The 17,800-nt window shown below is 34.0% G+C and overlaps 1 protein-coding gene across 1 annotated transcript in view; it reads left to right on the forward strand.

Annotated features, from left to right (window-relative positions):
• Positions 1–210: 210 nt before the first annotated feature.
• LOC108968469 (probable serine/threonine-protein kinase DDB_G0267686) overlaps positions 211–17,800 on the forward strand; it is a 127,657-nt gene continuing 110,067 nt past the window's right edge. The window contains exon 1 of the mRNA XM_018932520.1: positions 211–608. Coding sequence (XP_018788065.1) covers positions 474–608 — 135 coding nt within the window. The 5' untranslated portion in view covers positions 211–473. The remainder of the gene's footprint in view (positions 609–17,800) is intronic.

Genomic DNA, 17,800 nt, shown 5'->3' on the forward strand with positions numbered 1-17,800 from the left:
AAATTATAACTAAAATAAAAATTTATTTAAAACAAAAACTAAAAATATATACTTGAATCCTGTAGAAATATACCCAAATCGAAAGAAAAAATACAGTAAACAATAAGAAAAGAAATTCAAATATTTAAAAATAATTAATTAAAATCGAAACAAATTTAAACTAAAATCTAAAAACAGACCCAAAAATATATTCGAAATATACCCAAAATATAACCAACCCCTAAAAATATACCCAAAACGGCATAAAAAACTCAACAAATCAAATACTTTTTGTAATGCAAAAAGTGCAACTGCCAGCCAGTCCCCCCACACCCTCATGTTAAGAAAGTGAAATTTCACGCACACACATATATATAAAAAGGAAAAAGAGAGGAAAGTGCAAATAAATATTCAAGTGTAAATTCTTAACAGCAGTGTTTAAATCATAAAGCGACAATATTTTCATCGTCAACAACTACAACAACAGCAACACAATGGGTACGAAATCGCCTGGTGGACCGCAACGTTGTCGGCTGATATTACAGCGCTGTCTCGCCATACAGCTGAGCAAACCCGGTCATACCCCGGAGGATTTTTGGATGTACGATTCGGGTTATATGATCTTTCAGGTGAGTTGCCACCGAAAGTGCGCACACACGCATACACACATAAAAAGGCACATAAGCGTAGCAGAAGCGCAGCCGTAAACATGTTTTTATGGCACACATAAGTGTTGTTGTTGTCTGTTTGCGCATATATATGTACATAAGTATGCTGGAGATATGTGGGCATAGCCGCCTTTTTCACAACTTTCTTAAACGCTTTTTTTTCTCGTGTTTTTGTTGTCTTTCGTTTATTTTACGATTTAATTGTGCGCCAGTGTTGGCTGGTGGTCGGTCGGTGGTCGGCGGTCGATGCGTGGCGCTGCCGCGAACTGGCTTTCGATTTGTGTCACACTTAAGCCGAGATATGCTTTGCTCGCGGCCTTGGCCCTTTTCTTCACGTGTTTGTCCACTTGTGTCTTAAACTTGACTTAACTTTCAATTAGAGTAAATAAAAGTACAATCACATACTTACATACATACATCCATACATACATTGTGCAGACAGCATTTGTATTAAGTGTCTACAGCTCGCTCGTAGATAAAAATCAGCGAAAATTTTATTGTGGCAGCGAATGTCGGCCGTGTCTGCGCCGATTTCAGTGTCTTTAATTGTTTTGTCTCTAATAAAAGGTAATTGTTGGACTATTAAATCTAAGCTACAACTGCTTGTGAGCGCTGACACATATTGTTTTACGCACACATATTCACATATGTGAGCATGTCGCCCATTTAGCTTGCGCGTTGACTTTCAAATTTCAATTACAAAAAAAAACCTTTAGGCATTGCGAACTCCCTAAGTAGGCTTTAAATTGATTATGTCATATAAACGACGACTCTGCAAGACCTGACGAACTATGTAGTGTATCAATTGAAGAGTTTTAGGTGCGATACCGTTCACTTTTGTGTATCTTTATGCGTAAAAAATCCTTAATTTTGGGCGCATTTTGATGGATAAGTGTGCGTTGTGGCTATATACTATCGTTACCGATCTGAGCAATATATCGGAAACTATAGCGCTGCCTTGGAGGACAGTCCATGCCAAGTTCCGTGAACATATTTTGTCCAATAAAAAAGTTTTCCATATAAAAATTTTATTTCGATCTATCAGTTTATATGGCACGTACATATTTGCTATAGTAATTCGATTTCAAGAATTTTTTCGGAGATTGTACCTTTACTTTAGGCACAATCTTTGCAGAATTTCGTAAGGATAACTTATCAAATAAAAAAGTTTTCCATACAAGAACCTGATTTTGATCGGTTAGTTTATAAGGTAGCTATATCTAATATTTGACCGACACCGGCATTTCGACGAAGAAGCAGCTTCTTGAAGAGAAGCGGTCGTTTAAAGCATTTCAGATCGATATCTCACAATCTTACGAATATAAAGCTTACTACATTTACTTAAAGAAATGAAGTCGAAACGAAATTGTTTTACTTTCTCTCCGTTTTTGCAAAAAAGAACCCTATTTAGCTTATTTTTATTATCATAATTTTTATTTACTTGCCAAAATTGCCGATATCCTAAAGGCTATTACTAGCTTTTTGAGAAAATGAATATTATCAAATCAAATTGCTGTGAGTTACCAAGTAGCTTGAGGGGAATGTGACCGAGTTGCATCTCCACTGGCTTATTGCGTTGCAGAACTGAACCAATAGAGCTCAAGTGTGCTTAGCTCTTATGCAACTACAAGACCCTTTTAACCTAGAGTCGAGCTCATGCGATCTGCTGAACTACTTGCCCTGAGAAAAGTTCATTTTACCGCTATCGTAGGAGTTCTTACAGAGCACTGTTCAATAGATATTCATCCTATAAAACAAAAAATCTTGTCGAACGCTAAACCTGTAACATCTCAGTCGTCTTATGGGCGGTGAACCAGACAACATACCCGAAACTGACATTAGCCAGCTCCATATAATTTCCAAAACTCTGTAAAAGTAGACGAAGCTTACTATATATCTTAAAATGATCATATTTAGAAAGTGTATGTATGTATGTGAATTGCCTTTGAGTGAAGTCGAAACAAGTTGAAGGTTGAATCTGTGAATTACTGAACTTCCGAAACACAAGCTTATGAATTAATGTGCTTGTGGAACATAAGACTATAAAGAATTGAACTTATGGAACACCAAGCGGTAAAAATAGCAATTGAGGATTACAAGGCTGTCAGTGCGAATTATTTATACTCCAAATAAAAACGAAGGCTTACTCTGTGCTAAATTGAAACTTGGAATGAATACCAGTTATTTTTGTTGGTATTTTGTAACAAAGAGGTCTTTATTCAAGGAAACGGTGCTTTGGACACTTTTGTGGCTTAGACAAAAGGGGCATACGAAGTCTTAGCGCCAGCTGAGAGCAAAAAATATGTTTAAAACTCTCTTTTTTCTAAAACAAAATTTTGATTTCGAAAGACTTCGACTTATTTCCACTTGAAGTACTAAATTCATTTAAAATATTTATGTATAATTAAACCAAGCGTAAAGATGCTATCATAACAATGAAATTTACCAAACAATACAACAAAATATCTTTTTTGCACATGACTGCGCCCGCACGGTGTAAGGCAGACGGTTAGTTTTGATAAATCGTCTGCAGCCGAAAAACTTTCAAACAACAATTGCCACTGCAATAGCCAAAAAGTTGCTCCACCATCTCCTCCAACCACAATCTCTCGCACATGTTTTCTAACGCCAGCATTTCCTTCCAAACAAAAGAAGCGCCCGTTAAAGCTGGCTTACTGCAGGGAAGCAAAAAGGTTATGCATTCGACTAGGCGTCACAAGGACTAGACATGCCACAAATGCAACTTGCAACACTGCAACTGCCGTAGTGTGTACGGAAATAATTCACTATTTGAATAGCGCTTCATTGGCGGCTCGGCATGGTGAACTGCATTCGTTGCACCACGCACACACACTTTGCCACCAACGTGCCCCAAATTGCAAGTCAAGCGGAAATATGGCTGTCCGCCCTGCAAACACATCCCACAAACAAAATATATCGTGAGCTTGAAGACACCCGCTTGTGGCTGAACCTTTCTATGTGGCCTTGCACTTGCATACGGAGTTGGCATTGCACATCTGCGTGTGTGTGTGTGTGTGTGTTGCGGGTTATTGATGACTTTGAGTAGTTATTGCACTGCAATTTCCGGTCTTTGTTTGTTTCGTTTTTTGTCTGTTTTTTGTGGCTGTGTGAATAGTGCGATTCTAAATGGAGTAGAAATATGCTCCCATAGGTATTCATTACTAGTATTGTATATTTTAGAAAAATATATATATATTACAATTACAAAAAGTTAGTTAAATGTAGTGACTAGCAGTCGCTTTTATAGCCTTAAAACGACTCTACTCCATTTAAATTGGTTTGTATATTTTTCAAGAGATAATATTTTTTCGTGAAATAAAGAAATAGAATCGATATCATCAAATCTCACGTTATAACACTCACTATTGATGTTAACTGCATTTCCTGCCTCATTTCAGAAGAAATAAGGTCCGATGACCACGGTCCGCAGCAAACGGTAAATTTTTGGGGATGCAATAGCCTCTCCTGAAACACAAGAGGATTTGACTCAATAGTACACGGACAAAATTTGACACAAAACCGTAAGCAAACATCGGCACTAGGGACGTCAAAATCATATCATCCCTGTTAGATGCTGTAGCTTCAACGAAATTCACGTTTTTTTCTTAATTTTGCAAGGAATTTCCCAGAAATATATTTTTTTCAACCAGTATATCGGCTTAAAATTAACTTATACATTTCATTGTGACATAAACGTATCCGGATTTCGTCAGTAGAACGCAAAATATTTACCAACTCATCTATATTTATTTTGTCGCCTTCAAAGTAATCTCCACTAGATGTAATAAACTTATACCAAGGATTTTTCCAGCCCTCAAAACACTTTTCATAAGAACTTTTTGGGATTGCCTTCAGCTCCCTCTGCTAAATTTTGTTTTTTATCTCTTAGGTTTACAGGAAACAAGTTCCACGGAGGGACAATTTTTCTTTGGGTAACTACAAAAATCACACGAACCCAAATCTGGTGAATGGTGTGGTTGATCTGTGCAATTCCTTGCGCCTTTGGCTTTAAATTCGGTCACAATTGTGGCTCAAAGCGATGGTGCATTATCATTGGGTAAAATCTAGGGATTGATCTTCCACGATTCCGGCCATTTCCAAGAGATGTTCTCACGCAAACGCCTCAATACGGTTAAATAAAACTCCTTATTGACCGTCTGTCTCTTCAGAATAAATTCATAATGATTTTTTTTTTTTTCGACTCCTTTTTTCCGTCGTCCATTCGGACTGTTGTTGACTGGTTTGCATGTCAAACTTATATAACCCATGTCTCATCAACAATTGAAATGCGCTCCATGAATGTGGGATTGAAATTCGAACGATTGAGAATGTTCCAAAAGACTTGTTTACTTTACTGTTTTTATGATAAAAAAAAATTTAAAAAAAAATAAGAACGAGTCAAGTAAGAAGGCATTTCATACTCAAAATATCCACCAAACTCATTCGACCGGAGTCGTGAGAGATGTCGAGCTCACTTGCCATCTCTCTAACACTTGCCTGACGATTTTAAAGCACCATATCGTTTACTTTTTAAATTTTTCCATCCGTTGAAGATGTCGAAGGTCGACCAGAACGAGGCATGTCGTCAACGATCTTTCGACCGTCCTTGAAGGCTTTTTACCACTAGTAGGCTTGTGTTTTTGATAAAACTGAATCACCTTAAGCCTTTTCCAACTTTCCCAATGATTCTACACACGGAATTTGCTTGGAAGTACAAAATTTGAGACAAATTCTTTGTTCGATATTTTTATCCATTGTAAAAATCATAACACACCATTGAAGAATTTGTTTTTTTTTTTTTTTTTTCGTTTTGGGCACTAAAAATAGTTAATCTCAGGAAAATGTGTCCTTCCTGAAATCCATCATAAGGAGTTCAATTTAACACCCTACATATATATTAGTATTGTGGAATAAAAATGGAGAATATATAATTTGTATAATTGCTTCTAAATAGGAATTTATTCATAGCAAAATCGCCTAAAAAGTGTTGAATCAGGAAAAAGTATTTAAATTCTTAAGGCTAAGTAGCAGTTCAAAGGTAGGCTATTGTTGCTTGCTTACCGTGAGACCCTCCTTTAGACTTATGAGTTTCTAATAGCAAACTAAACTTCACAGAAATTAAAAAAAAAACCCCCATAAGAAAAATATTAAAAAATATTAAAATTTTTTAAAAAATATAAAGTTCTGCAACGGATTGCAATGAAGATCGATCAAAGTTATGGACTGTGAAACTAAATTGAATTTTTCTCACCCATTTATTTTCCTTTCGCTGTCATGAAATAATTGATTTTAATTTTTAGCCTAATAGCTAATTCAAACTCCATGTCTAATTTGGAATTGATGTTTTTCCACTCTTTAATTAATTGCATCTTCACTAGGCGATATTCCCACCCGGCAAAATTGACTATCGGCCATTTCACTAGAAACTTAATTTTTTTTTCTTGCCTAATTTATTATATATTATAATATTCGAATAAAATTTTCCTTAAACTCCTTAATAAATATAATAAAACAAAGTATTAATGGAAAGCTAGCAGGGGGCAAATTTTATCCATTTATTTTGTGTTATGAAAATTTCTCAGGCTTTCAAATCTAATATAAATTTAATTAGCTTTTTTAATAAATTTTTAATAAATCTCATATTCTGTGAGTTTTTAGTTTAGCGTAAATAAAATTTTGAAATTTTAGATTATGGTAAAAAAAAATTCATTAAACTAAAATTAATCGTTCAAACTCCGATAACAAATTTTAATTGATTAATATTTTCTGCATTTGAATAATTGCTTCAATAAATGTAATTACAGAGTTAACAAAAATTAAAAAAAAAGTATGTATACTTTTCTTTAATACATACTGGTAGTTTGTAAATTAAAAAAAAAAAAAATTAAAACAAAATTATTTTCTGTAATTTCGTGACACTTAAAAATCACATTTTTTGTAAATTCTGCCAAGCAAACATTTTTTGCTTGCCAATGTCAATATATGAACATAGCTCGGTCGCATAGAGGCCACTTACGTACTGTAGTTCAATGCTTCAGTTTTGCGAATTCATGTTATTAACACGAACAACAACAACAATAATAATGTCATTATTCGCAAACGCTTTTCAAATTCACGCTCCAACAACAACAAGCACATACTACACATAGGTATATGTATTATAACAGCATTTGACATTGCACTTGACACCGCCGATGTTCACAGAAATTTATATAATTTCAGTTTTAACGCGCTTTTTTCCATAGTTCTCTATTCACTCGCCGTTTTCAATGCAAAACTCTAATTATTGCTAATTTCGGAGCAGAGTGTTAAATGTTAATTGCCATGCTTCAGTTAACAGAAAAACCTTTGTTTCGAAATTTGTTTCTTTATTTAAATATACAATACTGAAATGCCTTCAGTTGCATAATGCCAGCGTTGCTTTATATTAGTTTACAAGCTAATTTTAGTTTATTGCACGAACACGATATTATTTCATGAAGTTATGGCGCGAATTATGTGGCATAAAAACTTGATTATAGTTGCGGGTTTCGGAAATAAATATGATGAAGTATGATCTGAGCAGCGACATAAATTATTGATATTATCTCCTTTGATATAATTATTCTCTCTCGACTTATTTATATCTAACAATAAAAATGATAAACCATCGTCAACTTTTGGTTTCAAAACCTAATAACATCGATTATACCCACCCGTAATTATTAATATATACTAACATGTAATACAATCTAAAACGAAAATTATTTATATCATTATTAAATTGGTAGAGTTGTAAACAACTGTATTAATTATCAAATTCGATGGAGAATGCTCGGTAAAGCTACACTGGCTAAGCAGCTAGAGCCGTGCATCAAGGACAACACTAACACTGATACTCAATACCCACAGGTTCCACCTCTAGAGAGAAGTTTTTTGAGGTAAATACTGATATGAGACTTAGGGAAGCTGGATCTGTGAGTGGTCTTAGGCAGGGAACACTGGTATTATCCAGTACTTCGTTTGCATCCTGCGAAGAATTTGTGGGTGGAGTGAAATCCTTGGAGAAAAGTTGCTTCTTCGGATTAATCGAAGTTAAAAGGGAGAGTAAGAGGTGTAGTGTTCTGTCGACAACTCTCTATCAACTCTGCTTCACGACTGCCGAACTATTTCAGTTTTTTTTAAAGTAGATTTTGCTGCCATCAAGTGTGCATTCACTTCCATAGCCGAGTGCAAGCTTTGAGTTTGCTGACTGTGTGCTCACAACTATTCAAGGATTGTATATATGACTTCATTAGCAAAGACTTCAAGTTTTCTTATATTAGACTTATATCGGTGTATGATGACAGCGGAATTGCCGGAAACTGCAAAGCTGATGAGATTGCTAGGGAGGGCACTTTTCATGCGGTTGAAAGCAAATCAATTGTCCGATGTCCTCTTGCGCTCCAGCCTACTTATGGACCACAGTGAGCTTTGCAGGCCCTGCGAGATTGTTATGTAACAAAGTGTACTTTAAGACACTCTTCGTACTACTTACACTTATCTAAGTTAATATGAAAGTAGGTATTTTGATTAGACACTGTCCAAAAGGTAGACACTTGGTACGATAACATATTTTGTCAGACGCTCTTTGCCAAGCGAGGTGTAATCATGCTGTCACTGACTAGCAACTGACTAGTTGAAATATCTCCTTAAGCACACCTAGCGAAGTTACGGGGAGTGTTATTAATCGCCTTAATAAATTTGTTGTTTCGTCGATCTATAAGGTGATTTACTTTAAGTAGTTTTTGTGTAAAACATAGGACAAATACATACATATATATATTCAAGTGAGATCAATCGATTTTGGATCAATCGTAGACATAACTAAAACTATCAAATGCGCTGTAATGTCGAATAGTTAGTCTACTTGAGCTCATACAACTTTATTAAGTGCGTTTATTGCTTTAAACATCTTTAGTTATCCCAATACCCAACTAGATACGGAGAATTATGGAAGAAGAGTACAACGGAGCAGTATAAATTGTTTTTCAGAATTTCAAGAGTACACAGTACAATTTTTGAACAGAAAAATTTAATATTTCTCGAGTTGCACGCGATCTTCTACATCCCAAAAAAGGTTCTCTACTGCTGCAACGATTTCCAGCTTCTTTATGTAGGACAATGCGCTATGCTTGAGAAAAAAATTATTGACAAAGCGGACGCGTTTTGAAACCAAAAAGTTTAATTCTTCCCAAAACTCGATCGTCTTTTGTGGGTCATAATCCGATTTTTAATCAGAACAAAAAAAAATGGTAGGTTATTTTATGAAGAACTATTTGCATTATGTGCAAGAAAGTTGCTTGTGATTACATCATTTGACTCCGAGGAATCACTTAAGTAAAATTGAAAAAGATCTTTCTGAGCAACGTTTCAAGAATAAACTAATTGAGCTGATTCAATTGAGCAGTTACACTTTAAAAGGCTGTAAATTAAAAACTACTTGAGATAACGATATGAAATTGTAGTACGTTACTTTTAGAAGAATAACCTATCGAAATATAAAAAAATTTAAATTAAATTAAAAAATTTAAATTAAATTAAAAAATTTAATTAAACTATTTTAATAACAATTATGGAAGAGAACAAGACAGACTTTTATCTGCAAACTCGTTTTTCTTTGGGCAGCGTCACATAGAAAATAATTCCGAAAGTCCTCTAGCAGATGATACATACTATACTTCATATATACGTAGTCTAAGCCAACATACTACTAGTGTAAATACTATTAAGGGCATTGCCAAATAAAGTTTCCATCCGTTCCTGATGTAAATATCTCGCGGTTGGCTTTAATCTTTTTCGCACACATTAGTTTCCAATAATGTATTTGCATAAATCGTAAATATTTGATATTGAACTGACATCACCATTCAAAATATATTTACATTAGATATTTGTACCCTTGTTGGCCACTTCAGTAAGCAATATTTACATGTGGACATATTAAGGTGTGCGCATGTCGGAGCAGTTTAGTGAATATTATGCTATGCGATGTAAGTAATTTATGTAAAATGAAATTGGAAAACCTATTTCTAATGCGCATAATGGCTAGTTAAGTAAATACGACGGATGAATTAACAAACACTTGACATTTGATTGAAAAACGCCGATCTTTAGCTAATTTGGGACACACTGGCAACCTTGGCGAGTCATAAATGCGTATGCCGAGCTCATAACTACTTACAACAAATAAGTTTTTAGCGCATTTACAAATTGTCATAGTGTTGTGCATGTTGTTGGTGTTGTTGGTGTTGTTGACGGCGGCATCGGTGGCGGAAATATGCCGAACAAGGCGCAGAAATCATCAAATGTTCAACAGTGGGGTATTGTTTTCTGAAAACACGCATGCAAATGTGCTTACATGAGGCTCAGTACGCAGACGCCTGTGCCATAATGAGTGGTATACATTTACTCATATATATGTTTATTAAAACAGGTCGTTTTACACGGAGCCCAAAAGTGGGAAACCCCGTTCGCTGGATATATTTTACGGATCGTTCTGAACAGCTTTGCCTAAGAAACTATGGGTCTAAAACCGGTTTCGGTGCAGCGATTTTTATGGAAAAGTTTTTTAGGGATTATAAAAATTTTTTTTACACTTGTTGAGATATTCGAATGAAAATTAATATGTGGCTACTTTTTGACATTCTGTCAACTATATCTCCCATACAACCGATTATTAGGCATACGTAATTTTATAGAAAAAAGAATCGAACTGCTTAATGTGAATATGAATATTAGGGTGTGCCAAAAAAAAATTAATTTTTCTCCTTAGATGATTTTTCGCTAAGTCGATGTGTTCAAAATCAATTCTGCGTCACAGTCGTAAAAGATATTTATTACAATTTTTTATAATTTTTCGCAAAATAATGCACAAAGCAAATTTTGCTAGAATTTTTTTGACATGTGGCACGAGGAAAAAACATTTACAAAAATTTTACACACCCTAATATACTTTTTTATATGTTTATGTGTTAACACCTCGAAGCAAACGAAATTGTTACATCTCAACCGCCTCCCCTCTGAGTCATAAAACAAATTTGCTTCATTGAAATGTCACTTGAACACTAGTTAGCAACAGACCCGCCTTTGTACAAGTATGACGCTATCGACAAGCATGCGTATAAGTACTTAGTTCCGAACACTTGTTCTCCCAAAAGTAGAGCAGATGTTTAACATTTGATGTTTAACAAATAAAACCGTTATTAACATACTTGTAGTTTCGAATATGTCGCACTGTGTGCCACTTAGCAAGCTAAAATATTTTAGATGTTCTTTTTTAGTTTTTTTTTTCTAAAATTTCCTTTGCCACAAGCCTTGCAATATTGTTTTTCATACATATGTGTATTATATTTTTTTAGTTTTCTTATAAATATCCCCACTTTCTATTACATAATCTAAACAGTTTTCCACACTTTTCTACCATTTTTCCTCGAAATTTTGTTTGCTTGCGACTTCTCGTTTATTTTTCTGCGTCGCAACAACAATACACAGTTTTTGGCTATATGGCAAAATAAATTTGCATACTTAATGAGCGGAAATCAAGCGAGTCATCTTTATACTATACAATTTCACTTCACATTCGCAAACAATTTGTCAGTTATGTTGGGCAGACAATAGACGTATTAGCGGTATTCACAGCGATGAGTTATAAAGTTTCCGAATGAATAATGTTTTGACAAATTTGTGGGTAAATTTTGCTTTTTTAATGCATACATAGTGCTCGTAGCCTGAAAATCCCAAGAAAGTATCACAATATCTTGCTGCACCTAAATATAATAATTGATATGTGGTCTGTACCAGTCTTTTTTTTTTTTTTTTTTTTTTTTTTTTTTTTTTTTTTTTTTTTTTTTTTTTTTTTTTTTTTTTTTTTTTTTTTTTGTTTACTTTAACACTGATGCTTTTAGCCTGAACTCTTGCAAAGTCTATACCCTTCTCTGGAAAAATTAAAAAAATCCAGACTTTTTCGTCTACAAACAGAACATTTTCGATCATCTGCTTTTATAATCAATTTCAGTAATTATCTCAAGAAATTGTTTTCTACAGTTTGGGTGTGGTCTTTCGTTGGGTTTTGAATCCGAAATAATATCAAGAAAATATTTTCTTAAGCCTAACCTCTGCACAAATAAGAGATGGCGGTTTATATTTTCTTATATCGTGAAAGTAAAGTGCTTTAGATACTTGTTTCCAAATAATAGTGACAATAAATATTATTTACAATTTCAATATCAACTTGTTCAGTACCACCTCTCTTACTTTAGATATCAGGGTTTTCACCTATATATCGACTATCGAGTTCGGAGCTACGTATTTTTGAAGCATTCGTCCCGTCCGAATGAAACTGAAAACAATATCTTATAATAGATGTATACATGGTTAGAAATACCTTAATAGTCAAAGTCACTGATTGAAAATCCTAATGTGCAGAAATAAGTCCAAATGTTGCTTTCATTCCCTTTGTCAGGATTTTTTTTTTTTTTTTTTTTTTTTGGTTTAAATCTTCTTGGCTCTCCAGCATTTGTATAGTTTCCATTTTGAAGGCAGAAATTAGTGGTCCATGAACTCTCTATATATATTACCAGAGAAATTTTATACTCTGAACAGCGCATATTAAGTTTCCCGGGAAGTTTGTTACTCCGAAGAGAAAACATCGAAAAGTACATTCGATGCCATTATGTAAGGCATCCAGACTCTAAACCCAATTTTCAACGGATTTCAAGCATAACTTGGATTTATGGCTTGTGGTGCCATTCTCTTGGAACCACATATTGTCCAAGTCCATATCATCCAATTCGGGCTAACAATAACGATTATCATTGAGCGGTAGGGATTCCCATTCACAGTAACGTACCGGTCTTGACCATCACCAAATCGTAAGTTTGTCAGGATGACTCATGGAGTAGTGTGGATTACTGCCTCACCAATAATGAATATTTTGCTTATTGACGAATCCATTCAGCCAGAAATGAGCCTCATCGCTGAAGCTAATTTTTCGATGAATATCGGGATCATTTCCAAGTTGTTGCTTAGCTCAAATCACGAACAATACGAAATACAAAATACTTCTGAACTGTGCCTATGGATTCAAAATTTTAAAAATTTGCTAAATTTTCTTACAGGACGATTATGACGACCATAAATTGAACGTAGCGCTCTTAGAGTTGACTCTACTGACTCCGAAATTCGGTAGTAAATTTTAATAATTTTAACTCCCTGTTGGATCGTATATCTTTCAATGACGAAATAGCAAATCTTACTCAAGAGAAATGTCAAATAAGCGAAAAAAAATGGGTCATTTGCTGTCTCTATCGGTCTACTTTTGTAACATCGTTTTCAAAAACAAAAAAAAAACCCTTAACTGACAAACAAACTAATCGATATATGTAAATCAAGTACTTGTATGTAAAGCTTTTTCATTTGACCAGATATCCTCACGAAATTTTTTATGGAATATTGTCTAAGGCAATAATGTAATCTTGTAATAACCTTCATGGCTAAGGTGCAAACGAAATTAAGATTTTTTTTTTTTTTAAACATTTATACGATCTCTAACTTATTTTTGATATTCTTCAAATTTTTCTTTACATGAATAGATGCATTTAAGATTAGAGTTCTAAGGAAAATGATCAAAAAATTTAAACTTTCCAAAATTAAAAAAAAAAATTTATAGAAAATTGGATTTTGAAATTTTTAGGTATAAATTGATAATAATAAATATTAATAGCTAATTGTTATCAGTTAACGAAGTCAAATAACGAAAAATGTCATAATTTGTGTAGCTTGTAAAGTTATGCCTGAAGCTCAAGACCACATTTCAACTATTTTGCCTCAACAGTGAATACCCTCACGTACATATTTGTATTATTTAATTAAGTAATGATACAATTAAAATATTTTTTGTCACTTAGTATCTTATTTTTTCGTTTTTGAAATTAAGCCACTAATACGAGTAATAATTAAGCGGATATTACGTTAATGCTTTAAAGTAGAGATATTCACTTAATTATGTATAATATGAGGAAGTTGAAAGGGAAAACGCGAGTTGGACACTGAGGTTAGATGTGTATTTATGTATGTGTCTGTGGATATATATGATATGCATATCTGGGTACATTTTCATGCGCCGTTCAAAACGAAAGCAAACAATTCAAGTTATTTTTTTTTTTTTTTCAGTTTTAGTGGCATAAGGTACCATTACTTTGCGAAGAAAAGAGCAAAGAAAGCGAAATAAAGGCAGTAGTACATTAAAAGTATAATCAAAATTAATTTAATACAAATTTTTGAGGATTTAAAAATCATGTTTACATGTATGAATGTATATGTATGTATATATATACATAGACTTGTGTATATTTTAGTTCACTTATAAATTATGTGCAACTTTTCCATGAAAGAGTTGAGCATAAATTATTACACAATCTGAAATTCTAATCCGCACAGAAAATCAGAAAACTAATGCCAAAACCACAACACTTGCAACAACACAATATATTCACCCAGTACACCCACCCACAGCACAGTTCACCCACCTCACCAAAGTCGCTTGCACGCAAAGTCACTCAATCATTGCGGTTCATTGCTCCCATTATTTGGGCAATTAAAAGCTTTTTGCCGAATGACAATTCGCAATGCGACTGCCACACGAACACACATACTCATATGTATGGTTGTTGTCTGCGCTATCGTTGGCAGTGGCAGTGGCGGCGGTGTGGCCACTAGCGCTGCATGCAAATCGAGTGACAATCACTTTTTGCAATTGACTGCGGCAGCAACCGCAAGTTAACTGTAAAGTGATTATGCGCCACACGCGTCATACATATACCATATGTATATTTACATGTACATATGTATGTGTGTGGAGATAGTGCTGGCAACAACAACAGCAACGCGCTGCATGGAAGTGGCCATAAAGGCGACGCCGCCACACAAATTGTCGCATCAAAACTGTCAAAATGTCAACGATTTTTAGCGCATCATGTTGCAAATTGCATCGCAGTCGCGCCATTTGCATTTCTGCTGCGCTCTGGGAATTTCATAATCGCATTAACGGCAACGTAGCGTGCTCTGGTGCCGTAAGCGCAGCAACGAAATTAATTTCTTGTTTATTGCAAATTGAGTTATTTTTGGAGATTATAAAACGACTTAATTCGCAAACTGCGTTTAAATGTGAATTTACCTTTGCGGATATCTGAAATATATACATATATATATTTACATGTGTTACTGTTATAAAAATAAATTTAAATTTTAACATGTGCTTGAGAAAAAAAGTACAAGCCAGAGGTCCGTTTCTTAGTGGGAAATTTACAAAGTGTGGTTATGTAAGCAAACAAGAGGAAACGGTAACTTCGTCTGCCCAGATGATATAACACCCTTCAGATCTACATTTTTTACAGCATGAAATGGTGTAAAAGATCTTTTTTTCTTGATTTCGCTCGGTTAATTTCTATGGCAGCAGGTCCGAAGCAATAATCTGTATCAAATTTCGTGAAGATATCTTGTCAAATAAAAGAGTTTTTCATATAAAACTTTGATTTGCATCGGTCAGCTTGTATGAGAACTGCACCTTATAGAGGTCCGATCTGAACAATTTCTTCCGAGATTGTATTGATTGCCCGGAAACATGCAAAATAAACAGTAACTCAACAGTCAATTGAGCTTTAATTTTTTTAAGTTATGTGAACGTGCTCCCTAGTGGGTTTAACGTATTCCTTTAGCATTGAAAGCTATCTAACCCTCTCAGCAAAAGTTTGTGGGTATATCTCACTCCATCATTTTATTTTTGGATATAAAAATATCGAAATAACCACTTCACCTTCCATATAACGGCACTGTTCATATATACTTGCTCTAATACCACCCAAAAGGTATAACTAAGAGACTAATATTAAGTAAAATGTCTAAAATATTAAGCTTACATATAGATCAGGTAAAAAACTGGATTATAGGCGCGACATCGTCCACTTTCAGGTGAGATTTTTACTTACTTATTCTGAACTCATACCGAATACTCTTAGGACTTCGTTCAGCTTATCTGACTTGACATTGGATTTCTCGAGCGTCAACAATCAAGCTCCCTTATATCGAGTGTGAAGGCACCTACCTCTATGCATGAGTTTAATGTATTTCTATATGCGAGGCATCTAACATTAATTGAGAATATATTATCCGTTAGCATGATCTGCTATTAAAATTAAAGAAATAGCACCAAATTTTCTCTAAGCTAAACGTATGTATAAAGTTAGACCACTTAAATTTGAGGCCACTGACTTTCAGTAGAGTAGTAGAGAAATGTCAAAGAAGCTGGAAAAAATATGCCATCGTTTGCTGTCCCATCGATCTACGTTTGTAGCGTCCTTATTGAAAACCCCCAGTTAAAAACCCGTCATGTAATTTCGCCGCTGCTTTACTTTTCATATACTGCTATATACTCATATACTGTTTCAAAATTTGAATACCTGAAGTAATCTAGTTTATAATAATGGATTATGTTTATAATAATTATGGGGATTTCAGCGAGCCTACTAAGATAGTATAAGAAATCTGGTCGGATCCTATGTTTTATCAGCCTAAAAACTGTCAATTTGGCAACCATCCTCAAAATTATTAGAAACATTTTTTTTCCTCAACAAAATCACCACTGAAAAGATTAGTGGCTAACCTGGTTCTCCTTTCTATTAACTCAATTACTTAACTCGTTTTCATAAAGAAAATACAATTTTGAAAAAAAAATTGATCCACCCTAATATTTTAAATAATTTATGAGAAATTTTTAATTATTGAATTCATCAAATTTTTATAACATTTTCATCCATTAAAATTAAGAGTCTTCAATTACACAAAATCTTTACACATGTTCATACTAACATATGTATGTCTGTAGAAACATATTCTCCAGCATTTTGAAAATCTCCGTTAATTGAAAGTCTGTATATATAAATTGAAAAATTCAATTGTCACGTATCGCCAACGACAACACTCGTAACAGTAATAAATCCGATAGTACAATAACACTCGCACACTTGCATAACACATACATACATATAGTATGTACATACATATAGTAGATATATGTATAGTAGACAAGTGCAGTATTGGAAAAGAATTAATGTTTATTTAAATTACTCACGCATGCCCAGTTGCACGCAACGCCGTGTGTAAATACTGAATTGACTGTCATATTATTGCTGTTTTTTTTTTTGCTGTCAGTGTTATTTCAATTACAAAACCACCTTGCCGCTGGCTACCAGCGTAATAACAACTGAGGTAGAGGGAGCCACTAACAAGTGGCTGTGGCGATCACTTTGTCAGAATTTTCAATTGAGGCAGGTGTAAATGACAGAAAAAACACCACACGCCGTTATACGTATAGCTGTACGCCAACACACATGTAGGAGTTATTAGCGTGGCACTAAAAAACTTTTCAAATATATTTTTTTGCAAAAAGAGAAATAAATTATTTAAATTTTTACTTTTATTAGAGGTGCTCTAAATATTTGTGTTGGAAAATCAAAATAAATTTTCAAGTCGATTAAGGTGGAACTAAAATATCATTAATATTATATTCATACATTAATCATAACGGTCAACAAATTTTTTACTATTAAAATCTGCTGTAATATGACTTTATGAGCTTCTCAAACCAAGTAATAGCAGTACAAAAAAGTAACCCACCTTAATGTTGCACTTTGCTTTTATGTAGAGTTGCAGGTGTAGGTGTGCCACAAAAGCAATAAGTTCGCTGGCAAATTTATTGTGATTTATTGCGCATAAAGCACAAATATATATGTATGTGTGATTGTAAATAAATATTACATCATAAGCGAGCCGCCGTTTCATTTAAAGTGTCTACCGTATTGAATGCAAATATAGCTACCAACACAAATGAATATTAATTAAGAATACTGAAACCGCAAACGTTACAAGCGTGTGGTCGCCGTCTAAATTACTGTTAGAATTTTATGTATTTTTTGTGATATTTTCTATAAAAATTTATAACTGTAAAGAGTGTGATTTTAAGTAGGCAATTAAATAACTTGGTTGAGTTAAATTAAAAATATTAATGAACAACTTTGTAATTTTTTAAAAATTAAAAGAAGAAAAATTAAATTTTA

This window comes from Bactrocera latifrons, unplaced genomic scaffold (assembly GCF_001853355.1).
Source record: "Bactrocera latifrons isolate USDA-ARS-PBARC rearing strain unplaced genomic scaffold, ASM185335v1 scaffold_217, whole genome shotgun sequence".
Classification (NCBI taxonomy): Eukaryota; Metazoa; Arthropoda; class Insecta; order Diptera; family Tephritidae; genus Bactrocera; species Bactrocera latifrons.